Source organism: Oncorhynchus keta, unplaced genomic scaffold (assembly GCF_023373465.1).
Source record: "Oncorhynchus keta strain PuntledgeMale-10-30-2019 unplaced genomic scaffold, Oket_V2 Un_contig_589_pilon_pilon, whole genome shotgun sequence".
Classification (NCBI taxonomy): Eukaryota; Metazoa; Chordata; class Actinopteri; order Salmoniformes; family Salmonidae; genus Oncorhynchus; species Oncorhynchus keta.
In genome coordinates this window covers 35,001-55,000 of record NW_026288572.1, presented here as the reverse complement: position 1 = coordinate 55,000, position 20,000 = coordinate 35,001, and the positions used below count along the sequence as shown (strand labels likewise).

The window sequence follows — 20,000 nt, the reverse complement described above, 5'->3', positions numbered from 1 at the left end:
ACACATTACACAAAGGGGTGAGAGTAATAATAATAATAATATATGCCATTTAGCTGACGCTTTTATCCAAAGCGACTTACAGTCATGTGTGCATACATTCTACGTATGGGTGGTCCCGGGAATCGAACCCACTACCCTGGCGTTACAAGCGCCATGCTCTACCAACTGAGCTACAGAAGGACCATCAGAGTAGATGTCATGTCTTCCCGGTATGGGGACCTCTCTATATATGATCATAGGTCTAATCATAGAATTACATACAGTATAGAATCCCTTTCATTTGAATAAGGATTTATATGGGCATGATAGTGAAGATCAGTCGTTTCACTTTTAAAATGTATTAGCCTACATGTTTAATGTGGCATAAACACAACCGGTCATGATGTTTTCATCTGATTGGCTGAAAGGCTGATGTAAGCTACCTGGGCGCGTTATTCAGAACGACAGGGATGGTGAGGGAATAGCTGCTACGCCTCATGTTTCTGCTTATAATTTCCGACATTTCGGTGGAAGGCTGTTTGTTAGTCAACGTGTCTATAATTAGATACGTGCAGCTTTTCTTCTGCCGTTAGGCTGACGTTCCGATAAAACCCCGATCGGCAGAATGATGTCATAAATCAATAGAACGATCAACGCATCATAGACAATCTCGCTGACATCGGGTAAAGTTCTCTCTTCCATTTCTGCTTCTCTCTCACACACGGAGCGAGAACATTTGTGGACCAAGGAGATTTCAGTTTGACTGGTTTAAAAGAAAATGAAAAGCTGTGAAAATGATCCATCATGCTGAAAGGAATACATTATATTTCTCCATTCTGGTTCCCGAGATAAAATTAACTTTTGGTCTACAATATTAATGCAAGGAACACCTAGTTATGCAGGAGTTACTATTATAATAGACTACAGTCAGTGTCCAGACTTCAGTTACTATTATAATAGACTACAGTCAGTGTCCAGACTTCAGTTACTATTATAATAGACTACAGTCAGTGTCCAGACTTCAGTTAATATTATAATAGACTACAGTCAGTGTCCAGACTTCAGTTAATATTATAATAGACTACAGTCAGTGTCCAGACTTCAGTTAATATTATAATAGACTACAGTCAGTGTCCAGACTTCAGTTAATATTATAATAGACTACAGTCAGTGTCAGACTACAGTTAATATTATAATAGACTACAGTCAGTGTCCAGACTTCAGTTAATATTATAATAGACTACAGTCAGTGTCCAGACTTCAGTTAATATTATAATAGACTACAGTCAGTGTCCAGACTTCAGTTAATATTATAATAGACTACAGTCAGTGTCCAGACTTCAGTTAATATTATAATAGACTATAGTCAGTGTCCAGACTTCAGTTAATATTATAATAGACTACATGAGACCTACAGTCAGTGTCCAGACTTCAGTTAATATTATAATAGACTACAGTCAGTGTCCAGACTTCAGTTAATATTATAATAGACTACAGTCAGTGTCCAGACTTCAGTTAATATTATAATAGACTACAGTCAGTGTCCAGACTTCAGTTACTATTATAATAGACTACAGTCAGTGTCCAGACTTCAGTTAATATTATAATAGACTACAGTCAGTGTCCAGACTTCAAGTTAATATTATAATAGACTACAGTCAGTGTCCAGACTTCAGTTAATATTATAATAGACTACAGTCAGTGTCCAGACTTCAGTTAATATTATAATACACCATAGTACAGTCCTGAGTTACCTGACTGGGTAATACTGAGTTACCTGACACGCATCGCGCGGACAGAAACAAACATCTCTCTGGTAAGAAGAGTGGCGGGGGCGTATGCCTCATGACTAACGGGACATGGTGTGATGAAGGAAACATACAGGAACTCAAATCCTTCTGTTCACCTGATTTAGAATTCCTCACAATCAAATGTAGACCGCATTATCTACCAAGAGAATTATCTTCGATTATAATCACAGCCGTATATATCCCCCCCAAGCAGACACATCGATGGCTCTGAACGAACTTTATTTAACTCTTTGCAAACTGGAAAACATTTATCCGGAGGCTGCATTCATTGTAGCTGGGGATTTTAACAAAGCCAATCTGAAAACAAGACTCCCTAAATTTTATCAGCATATCGATTGCGCAACCAGGGGTGGTAAAACCTTGGATCATTGTTACTCTAACTTCCGCGACGCATATAAGGCCCTGCCCCGCCCCCTTTCGGAAAAGCTGACCACGACTCCATTTTGCTGATCCCTGCCTACAGGCAGAAATTAAAACAAGAGGCTCCCACGCTGAGGTCTGTCCAACGCTGGTCAGACCAAGCTGACTCTACACTCCAAGACTGCTTCCATCACGTGGACTGGGACATGTTTCGTATTGCGTCAGATGGGAATATTGACGAATACGCTGATTCGGTGTGCGAGTTCATTAGAACGTGCGTCGAAGATGTCGTTCCCATAGCAACGATAAAAACATTCCCTAACCAGAAACCGTGGATTGATGGCAGCATTCGCGTGAAACTGAAAGCGCGAACCACTGCTTTTAATCAGGGCAAGGTGTCTGGTAACATGACTGAATACAAACAGTGCAGCTATTCCCTCCGCAAGGCTATTAAACAAGCTAAGCGTCAGTACAGAGACAAAGTGGAATCTCAATTCAACGGCTCAGACACAAGAGGCATGTGGCAGGGTCTACAGTCAATCACGGACTACAAGATGAAAACCAGCCCAGTCACGGACCAGGATGTCTTGCTCCCAGGCAGACTAAATTACTTTTTTGCCCGCTTTGAGGACAATACAGTGCCACTGACACGGCCTGCAACGGAAACATGCGGTCTCTCCTTCACTGCAGCCGAGGTGAGTAAGACATTTAAACGTGTTAACCCTCGCAAGGCTGCAGGCCCAGACGGCATCCCCAGCCGCGCCCTCAGAGCATGCGCAGACCAGCTGGCCGGTGTGTTTACGGACATATTCAATCAATCCCTATACCAGTCTGCTGTTCCCACATGCTTCAAGAGGGCCACCATTGTTCCTGTTCCCAAGAAAGCTAAGGTAACTGAGCTAAACGACTACCGCCCGTAGCACTCACTTCCGTCATCATGAAGTGCTTTGAGAGACTAGTCAAGGACCATATCACCTCCACCCTACCTGACACCCTAGACCCACTCCAATTTGCTTACCGCCCAAATAGGTCCACAGACGATGCAATCTCAACCACACTGCACACTGCCCTAACCCACCTGGACAAGAGGAATACCTATGTGAGAATGCTGTTCATCGACTACAGCTCGGCATTCAACACCATAGTACCCTCCAAGCTCGTCATCAAGCTCGAGACCCTGGGTCTCGACCCGCCCTGTGCAACTGGGTACTGGACTTCCTGACGGGCCGCCCCCAGGTGGTGAGGGTAGGCAACAACATCTCCTCCCCGCTGATCCTCAACACGGGGGCCCCACAAGGGTGCGTTCTGAGCCCTCTCCTGTACTCCCTGTTCACCCACGACTGTGTGGCCACGCACGCCTCCAACTCAATCATCAAGTTTGCGGACGACACAACAGTGGTAGGCTTGATTACCAACAACGACGAGACGGCCTACAGGGAGGAGGTGAGGGCCCTCGGAGTGTGGTGTCAGGAAAATAACCTCACATTCAACGTCAACAAAACTAAGGAGATGATTGTGGACTTCAGGAAACAGCAGAGGGAACACCCCTATCCACATCGATGGAACAGTAGTGGAGAGGGTAGCTAGTTTTAAGTTCCTCGGCATACACATCACAGACAAACTGAATTGGTCCACTCACACTGACAGCGTCGTGAAGAAGGCGCAGCAGCGCCTATTCAACCTCAGGAGGATGAAGAAATTTGGCTTGTCACCAAAAGCACTCACAAACTTCTACAGATGCACAATCGAGAGCATCCTGGCGGGCTGTATCACCGCCTGGTACGGCAACTGCTCCGCCCTCAACCGTAAGGCTCTCCAGAGGGTAGTGAGGACTGCACAACGCATCACCGGGGCAAACTACCTGCCCTCCAGGACACCTACACCACCCGTTGTTACAGGAAGGCCATAAAGATCATCAAGGACATCAACCACCCGAACCACTGCCTGTTCACCCCGCTATCATCCAGAAGGCGAGGTCAGTACAGGTGCATCAAAGCTGGGACCGAGAGACTGAAAAACAGCTTCTATCTCAAGGCCATCAGACTGTTAAACAGCCACCACTAACAGTGAGTGGCTGCTGCCAACACACTGTCATTGACACTGACCCAACTCCAGCCATTTTAATAATGGGAATTGATGGGAATTATGTAAATATATCACTAGCCACTTTAAACAATGCTACCTTATATAATGTTACTTACCCTACATTATTCATCTCATATGCATATGTATATACTGTACTCTACATCATCGACTGCATCCTTATGTAACACATGTATCACTAGCCACTTTAACTATGCCACTTTGTTTACTTTGTCTACACACTCATCTCATATGTATATACTGTACTCGATACCATCTACTGCAGGGGTGTCAAACATACGGCCCGCGGGCCGGAACCGGCCCCCAAGGAGGTTCGATCAGGCCCGCAGGATAATTTGAAAGTGGAAAAAAATGCATAAAAGACATGGAATTAATTTTAATTTTTTTTTTTTTAAGACAAGCCGCATCACTGAGACAGACTGAAAACAGCAGACGGTATCAATGCGCCATCTGCTGCTTGTTACGACGTTGTTAAGATTGTTAATGTCTCTACCTCTCCACTACACCCTCATTAGCCAAAATGTCGTTATCCAAACGGAGAAAAGTAGATAAGGAGTGTAGAATTTTCAAAGAAAAATGGACCACGTCCTATTTATTTACAGAGATGCACGGAAAACCTTTGTGCTTGGTGTGTTTGCAACAAGTTTCGGTATTGAAGGAATATAATATTCGACGCCACTACGAGACTCATCACAGCGAAAATATGACGGCTTGCAAGGACAACTGAGAAGAGATAAGATTAACAATTGCTGGCGGGTCTGAGGAAACAGCAGTCAACTTTCATCCAGAGCCGAGAAGTCAGTGAAGCAGCGGTAAAAGCCAGCTACCTAATTGCTAGCGAAATAGCATTAGCACCGAAGCCGTATTCGACGGTGACTTTGTTAAACGATGCATGATGAAGGCGGCTGAACTTGTATGTCCCGAGAAGCGACAAGCTTTTGCCAATATTAGCATGACGAGGAATACTATAGCAGAGAGGATTTCGGAACTATCGGCAGATTTAGACAGTCAATTGAAACAGAGAGTCAAGTCATTTATTGCATTTTCCGTGGCAATTGACGAGAGCACTGACATCACAGACGTGGCCCAACTGGCCATATTTATTCGAGGAGTTGATGAGACATTGACTGTTACTGAAGAGTTTCTTGAGTTGGTGCCAATGATGGACACCACAACAGCCGAGGACATTTTCGGCTCTGTCCTTGCTGCATTGGACAGAGTTGGAGTGGACTGGTCCCGCGCTGTCAGCCTGGCTACAGACGGCGCGCCATCCATGGTCGGAAAGAAAGCAGGTGTCGCGACAAAGTTCAAAGACAAAGTACAAGCTCTTAATGGAGGAGATCGTTTCTGGACATTTCACTGTATTTTGCACCAGGAGGCATTGTGTTGCAAGTCGCTGAAAATGGACCACGTCATGGAGGTGGTTGTTCGCACTGTAAATTTCATCCGGTCCAGAGGTCTGAACCATCGTCAGTTTGACAAACTTCTCAGCGACAGCAACATTACCCACAGCCTGCCATACCACACTGAAGTGAGATGGTTAAGCCGAGGCGCTGTGCTGAGGCATTTCTTTGATCTACGAGAGGAAATCGGACAGTTCATGGAGAAAAAAGGAAAACCGGTGTTGGAATTACAATCTCAGGAATGGCTACGGGACCTTGCATTCTTGGTTGATATTACTGAACACTTGAACAATCTGAACAAAATGTTGCAAGGCCGCAAAAAAAGTTGTCACACAGTTTTCTGACAACATACATGCATTTAAGTTGAAGCTGACTTTGTGGGAGATGCAACTGGCAAATGGCAACCCTGCCCTGATTTTATCAGTATCTACTACCAGGGTACCCCAAATTAACAGCCCTGGCTGCTAAAATTTTGTGCATGTTTGGGACAACCTACCTTTGTGAACAAATTTTCTCAGTGATGAATATCAATAAAACAAAAATGCGTTCAAGGCTCACAAACAAGCACTTAAATGACATTCTGAAAGTGACAGCTAGTCAGGACATGACACCTGGTGTTGATGCACTTGTACAGGCCAAAAGATGCCAAGTTTCAGGTACAAATACAAGTCCAGACTAGACTAACACCTTTAAAATGCTGCCTTAGATACTGTTTGCATTGAAAGAATACAGCTCTGTGAAGATGAATCCTTACTGTGGTGATTTAAAAAATGTGCACTTTAATGTTAGTCAGCAGCTTCAAAACAAAAGTTGTGTGATGGAATTCTACTGTTCATACAACTCCATACATTTTCAGTATGTATTGTATGTGTATGTATGTTTCATGTATGAAGTTTACAGATTTACAGGACAGGCGAACACTTTCTTCATTACACATTTAAAATCACTCTCCTTAGTTTGTAAGGTGTACGCAGGGATTACATTTAGATTTTATATGCGTATGTGTAAGTGGTTTAAAAATTCCTTTCTTTAAAAGTCTCATTTAATCTTAAAGTGCATTACTATATTTTTCAGTACCAATTAAAGTTTTGTGCCTTTGTACAATCAGTGGGATCAGTTGCAATGCATATTTGTGAATGATAAAAGTAAATTGCACATTTGTCTAAGGAAATATGAGGTGTTTCATGAAATGTTTTGTAAAAGGATAGTTCATTAAATTTCAATATTTTCCTAATGTTCTTGTGCTTCTTTACACCAAAACAAAGGAAAGACATGATATTTTGGTTATTTATAGCAGAGTATGGTATAATTTTAATGGTCCGGCCCACTTGACATCTCCCTAGGCCGTATGTGGCCCACGATGCGAAATGAGTTTGACACCCCTGATCTACTGTATGCTGCTCTGTACCATCACTCATTCATATATCCTTATGTACATGTTCCTTATCCCCTTACACTGTGTATAAGACAGTAATTTTGGAATTGTTAGTTAGATTACTTGTTGGTTATCACTGCATTGTCGGAACTAGAAGCACAAGCATTTCGCTACACTCGCATTTAACATCTGCTAACCATGTGTATGTGACAAATAAAATTTGATTTGATTTGATTTGAGATAATACTGAGTTACCTGACTGGGTAATACTGAGCTGACCCACTAGAGGGCGAGCTAGTCTGTAAACCCCAGAATAGCCCATTGGCTGAATCGTCAACCAGCTCTGTTCCCCAGCCATCCCCTGCTGTCCTACCTGCCTGGCTGTCCCCCATGGCTCCTAACCCCTATATAGTGCACTAACTTTGACCAGAATCCTATGGGACCTGGCCAAAAGTAATGCACTGTATTGGGAATAGGGTGCCATATTGGATACACCTGCTCTCTGTTTGCTCACATCATCCACTAACACACATCATCCACTACCACACATCATCCACTATCACACATCATCCACTACCACACATCATCCACTACCACACATCATCCACTACTGAACATCATCCACTGCCACACATCATCCACTACCGAACATCATCCACTACCACACATCATCCACTACCACACATCATCCACTACCACACTTCATCCACTATCACACATCATCCACTACCACTCATCATCCACTACCACACATCATCCACTATCACACATCATCCACTATCACACATCATCCACTACCACACATCATCCACTACCACACATCATCCACTACCACACATCATCCACTACCACACATCATCCACTACCACACATCATCCACTACCACACATCATCCACTACCACACATCATCCACTACCACACATCATCCACTATCACACATTATCTACTAATCACATGATCCACTAACACACATCATCCACTATCACATCATCCACTATCACATCATCCACTACCACACATCATCTACTACCACACATCATCCACTACCACACATCATCCACTACCACACATCATCCACTACCACACATCATCCACTACCACACATCATCCACTACCACACATCATCCACTACCACACATCATCCACTATCACACATCATCCACTACCACACATCATCCACTACCATACATCATCCACTACCACACATCATCCACTACCACACATCATCCACTACCACACATCATCCACTACCACACATCATCCACTACCACACATCATCCACTATCACACATGATCTACTAATCACATGATCCACTAACACACATCATCCCCTATCACATCATCCACTATCACATCATCCACTACCACACATCATCTACTACCACACATCATCCACTACCACACATCATCCACTACCACACATCATCCACTACCACACTTCATCCACTACCACACATCATCCTACTATCACACATCATCCATCCTTCTGTAGCTCAGTTGGTAGAGCATGGCGCTTGTCATCCCAGGGTAGTGGGTTCGATTCCCGGGACCACCCATACGTAGAATGTATGCACACATGACTGTAAGTCGCTTTGGATAAAGCGTCCGCTAAATGGCATATATTATATTATTATTATATTATTATCCACTACCACACATCATCCACTACCACACATCATCCACTACCACACATCATCCACTACCACACATCATCCACTACCACACATCATCCACTACCACACATCATCCACTACCACACATCATCCACTACCACACATCATCCACTACCACACATCATCCACTACCACACATAATCCACTACCACACATCATCCACTACCACACATCATCCACTACTGAACATCATCCACTACCACACATCATCTACTACCACACATCATCCACTACCACACATCATCCACTACCACACTTCATCCACTATCACACATCATCCACTACCACACATCATCCACTACCACACATCATCCACTATCACACATCATCCACTACCACACATCATCCACTACCATACATCATCCACTACCACACATCATCCACTACCACACATCATCCACTACCACACATAATCCACTACCACACATAATCCACTACCACACATCATCCACTACCACACATCATCCACTACCACACATCATCCACTACCACACATCATCCACTATCACACATGATCTACTAATCACATGATCCACTAACACACATCATCCCCTATTCACATTATCCACTATCACATCATCCACTAACACACATCATCCCCTATTCACATTATCCACTATCACATCATCCACTATCACACATCATCCACTATCACACATCATCCACTATCACACATCATCCACTATCACACATCATCCACTATCACACATAATCCACTACCACACATCATCCACTACCACACATCATCTACTAATCACATCATCCACTACCACACATCATCCACTACCACACATAATCCACTATCACACATCATCCACTACCACATCATCCACTAGTGTATAATCCATAAATCAGCCAGAGTGACCTCTGGACAGGACACTAGTCTATCTCCTGTTTCTACAGCGTGAGGCAGTTCACCTGGACAGGACACTAGTCTATCTCCTGTTTCTGTAGAGTGAGGCAGTACACCCCTGGACAGGACACTAGTCTATCTCCTGTTTCTACAGCGTGAGGCAGTTCACCTGGACAGGACACTAGTCTATCTCCTGTTTCTACAGCGTGAGGCAGTTCACCTGGACAGGACACTAGTCTATCTCCTGTTTCTGTAGAGTGAGTACACCCCCTGGACAGGACACTAGTCTATCTCCTGTTTCTGTAGAGTGAGTACTCCCTCTGGACAGGACACTAGTCTATCTCCTGTTTCTGTAGAGTGAGTACACCCCCTGGACAGGACAATAGTCTAGTATAGTCTAGTATTAAAATATTTAATAAAATATATCTAGTATTAAAATATCTCTGGTATTAAATAGCTCTCATATTATAATATCTCTAGTATTAAAATATATATAGTATTAAAATATCTATAGTTTTTTAAAATATTTAATAAAATATCTCAAGTATAAAAATATCTCTAGTATAAAATATATGTAGTATTAAAATGTCTCTAGTATTAAATATTTAATAAAATATCTCTAGTATAAAATATCTCTAGTATAAAATATGTATTAAAATATATCTAGTATTAAAATATCTCTAGTATTAAAATATCTCTAGTATAAAATATCTCTAGTATAAAATATCTCTAGTATTAAAACATCTCTAGTATTAAAATATCGCTAGTATTAAAATATCTCTAGTATAAAATATATCTAGTATTAAAATATCTCTAGTATTAAAATATCTCTAGTATAAAATATGTATTAAAATATCTCTAGTATAAAATATGTATTAAAACATCTCTAGTATTAAAATATCTCTAGTATTAAATATCTCTAGTATTAAAATATCTCTAGTATAAAATATGTATTAAACATCTCTAGTATTAAAACATCTCTAGTATAAAATATCTCTAGTATTAAAATATCTCTAGTATTAAAATATCTCTAGTATAAAATATGTATTAAAATATCTCTAGTATTAAAATGTCTCTAGTATTAAATATTTAATAAAATATCTCTAGTATAAAATATCTCTAGTATAAAATATGTATTAAAACATCTCTAGTATTAAAATATCTCTAGTATTAAATATGTATTAAAATATCTCTAGTATTAAAACATCTCTAGTATTAAAATATCTCTAGTATAAAATATGTATTAAAATAGCTCTAGTATAAAATATGTATTAAAACATCTCTAGTATTAAATATCTCTGGTATTAAATATGTATTAAAATATCTCTAGTATTAAAACATCTCTAGTATTAAAATATCTCTAGTATTAAATATGTATTAAAATATCTCTAGTATTAAATATCTCTGGTATTAAATGTCTCTGGTAAATACTTTACCTGGAACATCACAGTGAAGAAAACCACTATGATGGTTGTGGCCACGAAGTAGTCTTTAGCCGGGACCCGTTCTGCGTCCAGCAGCACCACCAAGGCAAACGCCACCGCCCCTCGCAGGCCACCGTACGACATCACCACCTGGTCGATCTTGTCCAATGGGACGAGGCGGAACCAGTTCAACACCCAGGTCTGCATGACCACACCTGAAAGAGATCAGAGAATCCAACAGCTACAGTATAAATGAAGTCGTGCCAGTACATTCTCAGACTCATCATTGAGTACAGAGTACCATCTTGATTATTGATAAAGGGCGACAGATATTCAGACGCCTTTTGGAGTTAATTGAAGGAGTGATTACTTTATCATCTGTTTGGCATTAAAGGTTTTCTAGAGAGGCCCGATCACTGATAAAACACGCTGGATCCTCAAGAATCTGTTCTGTATCTGTGTGTAAAGCAAGCACCCTGACGAAAGGCTCTTCAGAGAAGCACCCTGACGAAAAGCTCTCTCAGACAAGCACCCTGACGAAAGGCTCTTCAGAGAAGCACCCTGATGAAAGGCTCTCTCAGACAAGCACTCTGACGAAAGGCTCTCCAGACAAGCACCCTGACGAAAGGCTCTTCAGAGAAGCACCCTGACGAAAGGCTCTTCAGAGAAGCACCCTGACGAAAGGCTCTTCAGAGAAGCACCCTGACGAAAGGCTCTTCAGAGAAGCACCCTGACGAAAGGCTCATCAGAGAAGCACCCTGACGAAAGGCTCATCAGAGAAGCACCCTGATGAAAGGCTCTTCAGAGAAGCACCCTGACGAAAGGCTCATCAGAGAAGCACCCTGATGAAAGGCTCTTCAGAGAAGCACCCTGATGAAAGGCTCTTCAGAGAAGCACCCTGATGAAAGGCTCATCAGAGAAGCACCCTGACGAAAGGCTCTTCAGAGAAGCACCCTGACGAAAGGCTCTTCAGAGAAGCACCCTGATGAAAGGCTCTTCAGAGAAGCACCCTGACGAAAGGCTCTCCCAGACAAGAATGTTGGTCAAATAAATCCACATTAAGGACAGAGAAGACTCCTCTCTTTGTGCTGCGTAGGTCCACTCTTACCCAGGGGGCTGCAATCCCTGATACATAGTAGTATAGTATTGAGATTCACCTTCAGCTACGTGTAGAGTAACAACGCTGGAATCGATGTTTAGTAAGGCGGCACACCTACCCAGGGCCCTGAAGACGAAGATGAAGATGAGCGTACAGGAGATGAGTCCTGTGTCCCAGGCCCACTTAGACTTGTCCACGGCTGAGATGCCCAGGAAGATGAAGATGATGGTTTCGGCGATGCTGGCCAGGGTTTTCATCGTGTACTTCACCGTGGTACGAGATTTCTGGGATATGTTGGCCTCCACGTACTTGTTACAGCCGATACCACAGAACGTCATTCTGAAGGTGGAGAGAGAGAGAGACAGAGGACAGGTGAAGACCAGGGTCCAGATTCACAAAACACTTCTTAAATGCAAAAAAATTAAGAAGTTCATAAGATAGTTCGTAAGTGCAATTCCTCAACAATATCTTAAGATTTTATGATTTTCTTACAAACTCCTCAAATATCTTCTTTACGTATCTTCTTAAGATGTTTGTTGCTAGCTATCGAGCTAGCTAGCAATGGCAAAAAATGATCAATACTTAATAAAATGATCAATACTTCAAAATAATCTATATTTAAAATAATCAATACTGAAACTTTCAGATATAGTTTGAGAGTGAATTATGTACAATTGATTTTCATGAGCTGTTTTCTCTCACTGCCCAGAGTTTAAGACAATGGTTGAGCTATCTTGGAATTTAAAAATATTTCCAACAAACTTTATTTTCAAGAATATAATTTTAAAACTTTTTGCTAAAGGAGAAACGTAAGAAAACAGCTAAACAGAATTTCCAATAACCTTTTTGAGGAAAAGCAACTTTGCTGAACTTTCTTCTTAAGTCTAAAGTCTATAGTTAAGAGAAAAACATGGCAGTTTAGAAGACATTCCTTCTAAAGAGGGTTTAGAGAATCTGAGCCCAGGGCCTCAACCAGGGCTTGAGTTTGAGTGAAGTCCGGAAGAGGACATTTTTGAAAATTGAAGCTCATTTACTGCATTTCTATACAATTTAAAACCTTTTTTAAATGCTATTTGGAGAACAGCAAAACAAGCCAAAATGACCCTAGCCATTATCACCTTGGCTGCTGTAGGTTCATTCACCTCAGGCTATCTACAAACACACAGCCTGTTAGCTATACAATCTACCTACCTCAGTCCATCTACAAACACACAGCCTGTTAACTATACAATCTACCTACCTCAGTCCATCTACAAACACACAGCCTGTTAGCTATACAATCTACCTACCTCAGTCCATCTACAAACACACAGCCTGTTAGCTATACAATCTACCTTCCTCAGTCCATCTACAAACACACAGCCTGTTAGCTATACAATCTACCTACCTCAGTCCATCTACAAACACACAGCCTGTTAGCTATACAATCTACCTACCTCAGTCCATCTACAAACACACAGCCTGTTAGCTATACAATCTACCTACCTCAGTCCATCTACAAACACACAGCCTGTTAGTTATACAATCTACCTACCTCAGTCCATCTACAAACACACAGCCTGTTAACTATACAATCTACCTACCTCAGTCCATCTACAAACACACAGCCTGTTAACTATACAATCTACCTACCTCAGTCCATCTACAAACACACAGCCTGTTAACTATACAATCTACCTACCTCAGTCCATCTACAAACACACAGCCTGTTAGCTATACAATCTACCTACCTCAGTCCATCTACAAACACACAGCCTGTTAACTATACAATCTACCTACCTCAGTCCATCTACAAACACACAGCCTGTTAACTATACAATCTACCTACCTCAGTCCATCTACAAACACACAGCCTGTTAACTATACAATCTACCTACCTCAGTCCATCTACAAACACACAGCCTGTTGGATATACAATCTACCTACCTCAGTCCATCTACAAACACAGCCTGTTGGATATACAACTGTAATGTTATGAAGGGGGGAGATATGAGACATGATTCACACTGACACGTAGCATCAGTGATGAAACAAAAACCTATTACATGTTTACAACTGTATTGTTTGGATGTTGGATGTATTGTAATGTAGGTCTATAGGGGCGGCAGCGTAGCCTAGTGGTTAGAGCGTTGGGCTAGTAACCGGAAGGTTGTGAGTTCAAACCCCCGAGCTGACAAGGTACAAATCTGTCGTTCTGCCCCTGAACAGGCAGTTAACCCACTGTTCCCACTGTTCCCAGGCCGTCATTGAAAATAAGAATATGTTCTTAACTGACTTGCCTAGTTAAATGAAGGTAAAATTATAGGGAGGATAGGTTCATATTGTAACATACAGTGGTTGTATTGTAATGTAGGTCTATAGGGAGGATAGGTCCTGTGGAGGTGTTCATATTGTAACATACAGTGGTTGTATTGTAATGTAGGTCTATAGGGAGGATAGGTCCTGTGGAGATGTTCATATTGTAACATACAGTGGTTGTATTGTAATGTAGGTCTGTAGGGAGGATAGGTGTTCATATTGTAACATACAGTGGTTGTATTGTAATGTAGGTCTATAGGGAGGATAGGTCCTGTGGAGGTGTTCATATTGTAACATACAGTGGTTGTATTGTAATGTAGGTCTATAGGGAGGATAGGTCCTGTGGAGGTGTTCATATTGTAACATACAGTGGTTGTATTGTAATGTAGGTCTGTAGGGAGGATAGGTCCTGTGGAGGTGTTCATATTGTAACATACAGTGGTTGTATTGTAATGTAGGTCTATAGGGAGGATAGGTCCTGTGGAGGTGTTCATATTGTAACATACAGTGGTTGTATTGTAATGTAGGTCTATAGGGAGGATAGGTGTTCATATTGTAACATACAGTGGTTGTATTGTAATGTAGGTCTATAGGGAGGATAGGTCCTGTGGAGGTGTTCATATTGTAACATACAGTGGTTGTATTGTAATGTAGGTCTATAGGGACGATAGATGTTCATATTGTAACATACAGTGGTTGTATTGTAATGTAGGTCTATAGGGAGGATAGGTCCTGTGGAGGTGTTCATATTGTAACATACAGTGGTTGTATTTTAATGTAGGTCCATAGGGAGGATAGGTGTTCATATTGTAACATACAGTGGTTGTATTGTAATGTAGGTCTATAGGGAGGATAGGTCCTGTGGAGATGTTCATATTGTAACATACAGTGGTTGTATTGTAATGTAGGTCTATAGGGAGGATAGGTCCTGTTGAGATGTTCATATTGTAACATACAGTGGTTGTATTGTAATGTAGGTCTATAGGGAGGATAGGTCCTGTGGAGATGTTCATATTGTAACATACAGTGGTTGTATTGTAATGTAGGTCTATAGGGAGGATAGGTCCTGTGGAGATGTTCATATTGTAACATACAGTGGTTGTATTGTAATGTAGGTCTATAGGGAGGATAGGTCCTGTTGAGATGTTCATATTGTAACATACAGTGGTTGTATTGTAATGTAGGTCTATAGGGAGGATAGGTCCTGTGGAGATGTTCATATTGTAACATACAGTGGTTGTATTGTAATGTAGGTCTATAGGGAGGATAGGTCCTGTGGAGATGTATTGTAATGTAGGTATATTGGGACGATGGGTCCTGTGGAGGTGTTCATATTGGCACATACAGTGGTTGTATTGTAATGTAGGTCTATAGGGAGGATAGGTCCTGTGGAGATGTTCATATTGTAACATACAGTGGTTGTATTGTAATGTTGGTCTATACACACACCCATATACATGTAGCCGCTGGCACAGGTGTGTGCCTTTCCAAATCATGTCCAATCAATTGAATTTACCACAGGTGGACTCCAATCAGAAGTAACATCTCAAGGATGATCAATGTTAACAGGATGCACCTGAGATCGATTTAGAGTCTCATAACAAAGGGTCTGAATACTTATGTAGATAAGGTATTTCAGTTTTTGATTAAAAATAATGGGTTATTGTGATGTCATTATGGGGTATTGTGATGTCATAATGGGTTATTGTGTGTAGATTACTGAGGAACATGTTTTATTTAATCCATTTTAGAATAAGGATGTAACGGAATAAAATGTGGAACATGTCAAGGGGTCTGAATACTTTCAGGAGGCACTGACACACACACACACACACACACACACACACACACACACACACACACACACACACACACACACACACACACACACACACACACACACACAGACACAGACACACACACACACACACACACACACAGACACACACACACACACACACACACACACACACACACACACACACACACACACACACACACACACACACACACACACACACACACACACAGACACACACACACACACACACACACACACACACACACACACACACACACACACACACACACACACACACACACACACACACACACACCCTAATGACAGCGGAATAAAAAAATATAATAGAAAAATGAAGTGAGTTTAAATGCAACATATTTTTTGAGTACAGACCAATCACATGTTCTGTGGTGATTTCCAGAACACATACTAAAGATGTACTCACGACAAGATGGCGGACAGAGAGAAGAGCTCGGCGGTGAGGTAGGCCAGGTAGACCATGAGGAACACCAATAGAGGCTCAATGATGCGGACCTTCTTGGTGAAACGTGTGATGAAGGCGAGGAGAGCAGCAAAGATCAGACCCACCATGGTCCCCCCAATACTGACGATGAGGAATGAGGCTGAGGAGGAAGAGGAGGGAGAGAAGGACGAAGATGGGGAGGAGGAGGAGGAGGAGGAGGAGGAGGAGGAAGGGTGGAGGGAGACAGGGAGGAAGAGGAGAGGGGTGGAGGAAGATGGGGAGACAGGGAGGAAGAGGAGAAAGGATGAGGAAGATGGGGAGGTGGAGGAGGAAGGGTGGAGGGAGACAGGGAGGAAGAGGAGAGGGGTGGAGGAAGATGGGGAGACAGGGAGGAAGAGGAGAAAGGATAAGGAAGATGGGGAGGTGGAGGAGGAAGGGTGGAGGGAGTCGGGGAGGAGGAGGAGGAAGGGTGGAGGGAGACAGGGAGGAAGAGGAGAGGGGTGGAGGATGATGGGAAGACATGGAGGAAGAGGAGAAGGGATGAGGAAGATGGGGAGGTGGAGGAGGAAGGGTGGAGGGAGACAGGGAGGAAGAGGAGAGGGGTGGAGGAAGATGGGGAGGTGGAGGAAGGGTAGAGGGAGACAGGGAGGAAGAGGAAGATGGGGAGGAGGAGGAAGTGTGGGGGAGACAGGGAGGAAGAGGAGTGAGGAGGAGGTGGAAGTGTGGGGGAGACAGGGAGGAAGAGGAGTGAGGAGGAGGTGGAAGGGTGGAGGGAGACAGGGAGGAAGAGGGGGAGGAGGAGGAAGAGGAGTGAGGAGGAGGTGGAAGGGTGGAGGGAGACAGGGAGGAAGAGGGGAGGAGGAAGAGTAGAGGAGAGAGAGAGAGGAAGGGTGGAGAGAGAGGGGAGGAGGAAGAGAGGAGGCACAGGGGACGTGGGAGAGTCTTTAGGTTCAGAGACAGGAAATCAGGAGAGGTCTACAGACTACAGCTAACACAGACTACAGCTAACACAGACGACAGCAAACACAGACGACAGCAAACACAGACGACAGCTAAATACAGACTACAGCTAAATACAGACTACAGCTAACACAGACTACAGCTAACACAGACTACAGCTAACACAGACTACAGCTAACACAGACTACAGCTAAAATAGACTACAGCTAACACAGACTACAGCGAAACACAGACGACAGCTAAACACCAGAACTCATCCTCACCCACTCCTTTGAAATAGTCAGCTGTCTGAACATTCTCAGGGCCCACCTCCACGAAGGACATGTACACCTTATACAACACCTGCAGAGGAGGAGACATGACATCATCAGGAGATTGTCTTTGTAACTCTCTCCATAACACAATGCATTCTCTATACAGGTGGGTGCTACTTATTGGTAGTGCACAGCACACTGCAGCACTGCAGGCCTGGGGCTGGTTATAACCCTGATCCACTATTAAAGGCTGGTTATAACCCTGATCCACTATTAAAGGCTGGTTATAACCCTGATCCACTATTAAAGGCTGGTTATAACCCTGATCCACTATTAAAGGCTGGTTATAACCCTGATCCACTATTAAAGGCTGGTTATAACCCTGATCCACTATTAAAGGCTGGTTATAACCCTGATCCACTATTAAAGGCTGGTTATAACCCTGATCCACTATTAAAGGCCTGGGGCTGGTTATAACCCTGATCCACTATTAAAGGTTGGTTATAACCCTGATCCACTATTAAAGGCCTGGGGCTGGTTATAACCCTGATCCACTATTAAAGGCCTGGGGCTGGTTATAACCTGATCCACTATTAAAGGCTGGTTATAACCCTGATCCACTATTAAAGGCTGGTTATAACCCTGATCCACTATTAAAGGCCTGGGGCTGGTTATAACCCCGATCTACTATTAAAGGCTGGTTATAACCTGATCCACTATTAAAGGCCTGGGGCTGGTTATAACCCTGATCCACTATTAAAGGCCTGGGGCTGGTTATAACCCTGATCCACTATTAAAGGCCTGGGGCTGGTTATAACCCTGATCCACTATTAAAGGCTGGTTATAACCCTGATCCACTATTAAAGGCTGGTTATAACCCTGATCCACTATTAAAGGCCTGGGGCTGGTTATAACCCTGATCCACTATTAAAGGCTGGTTATAACCCTGATCCACTATTAAAGGCCTGGGGCTGGTTATAACCCTGATCCACTATTAAAGGCCTGGGGCTGGTTATAACCCTGATCCACTATTAAAGGCCTGGGGCTGGTTATAACCCTGATCCACTATTAAAGGCTGGTTATAACCCTGATCCACTATTAAAGGCCTGGGGCTGGTTATAACCCTGATCCACTATTAAAGGCTGGTTATAACCTGATCCACTATTAAAGGCTGGTTATAACCCTGATCCACTATTAAAGGCTGGTTATAACCTGATCCACTATTAAAGGCTGGTTATAACCTGATCCACTATTAAAGGCTGGTTATAACCCTGATCCACTATTAAAGGCTGGTTATAACCTGATCTACTATTAAAGGCCTGGGGCTGGTTATAACCCTGATCCACTATTAAAGGCTGGTTATAACCCTGATCCACTATTAAAGGCTGGTTATAACCTGATCCACTATTAAAGGCTGGTTATAACCCTGATCCACTATTAAAGGCTGGTTATAACCCTGATCCACTATTAAAGGCTGGTTATAACCTGATCCACTATTAAAGGCTGGTTATAACCCTGATCCACTATTAAAGGCTGGTTATAACCCTGATCCACTATTAAAGGCTGGTTATAACCTGATCCACTATTAAAGGCTGGTTATAACCCTGATCCACTATTAAAGGCCTGGGGCTGGTTATAACCCTGATCCACTATTAAAGGCTGGTTATAACCTGATCCACTATTAAAGGCTGGTTATAACCCTGATCTACTATTAAAGGCCTGGGGCTGGTTATAACCCTGATCTACTATTAAAGGCTGGTTATAACCTGATCTACTATTAAAGGCCTGGGGTTGGTTATAACCCTGATCCACTATTAAAGGCTGGTTATAACCCTGATCCACTATTAAAGGCCTGGGGCTGGTTATAACCCTGATCCACTATTAAAGGCCTGGGGCTGGTTATAACCCTGATCCACTATTAAAGGCTGGTTATAACCCTGATCCACTATTAAAGGCTGGTTATAACCCTGATCCACTATTAAAGGCCTGGGGCTGGTTATAACCCTGATCCACTATTAAAGGCTGGTTATAACCCTGATCCACTATTAAAGGCTGGTTATAACCCTGATCCACTATTAAAGGCTGGTTATAACCCTGATCCACTATTAAAGGCTGGTTATAACCCTGATCCACTATTAAAGGC

At 42.6% G+C, this 20,000-nt stretch overlaps 1 protein-coding gene across 1 annotated transcript in view; it reads right to left on the bottom strand.

Moving 5' to 3' along the window:
- LOC127925592 (sodium/hydrogen exchanger 5-like) overlaps positions 1-20,000 on the bottom strand; it is a 53,757-nt gene that overhangs the window by 20,625 nt on the left and 13,132 nt on the right. The window contains 4 exon segments of the mRNA XM_052510559.1: positions 10,995-11,197; positions 12,200-12,420; positions 16,626-16,803; positions 17,867-17,945. Of these exon segments, the coding sequence (XP_052366519.1) occupies positions 10,995-11,197; positions 12,200-12,420; positions 16,626-16,803; positions 17,867-17,945 (681 nt within the window).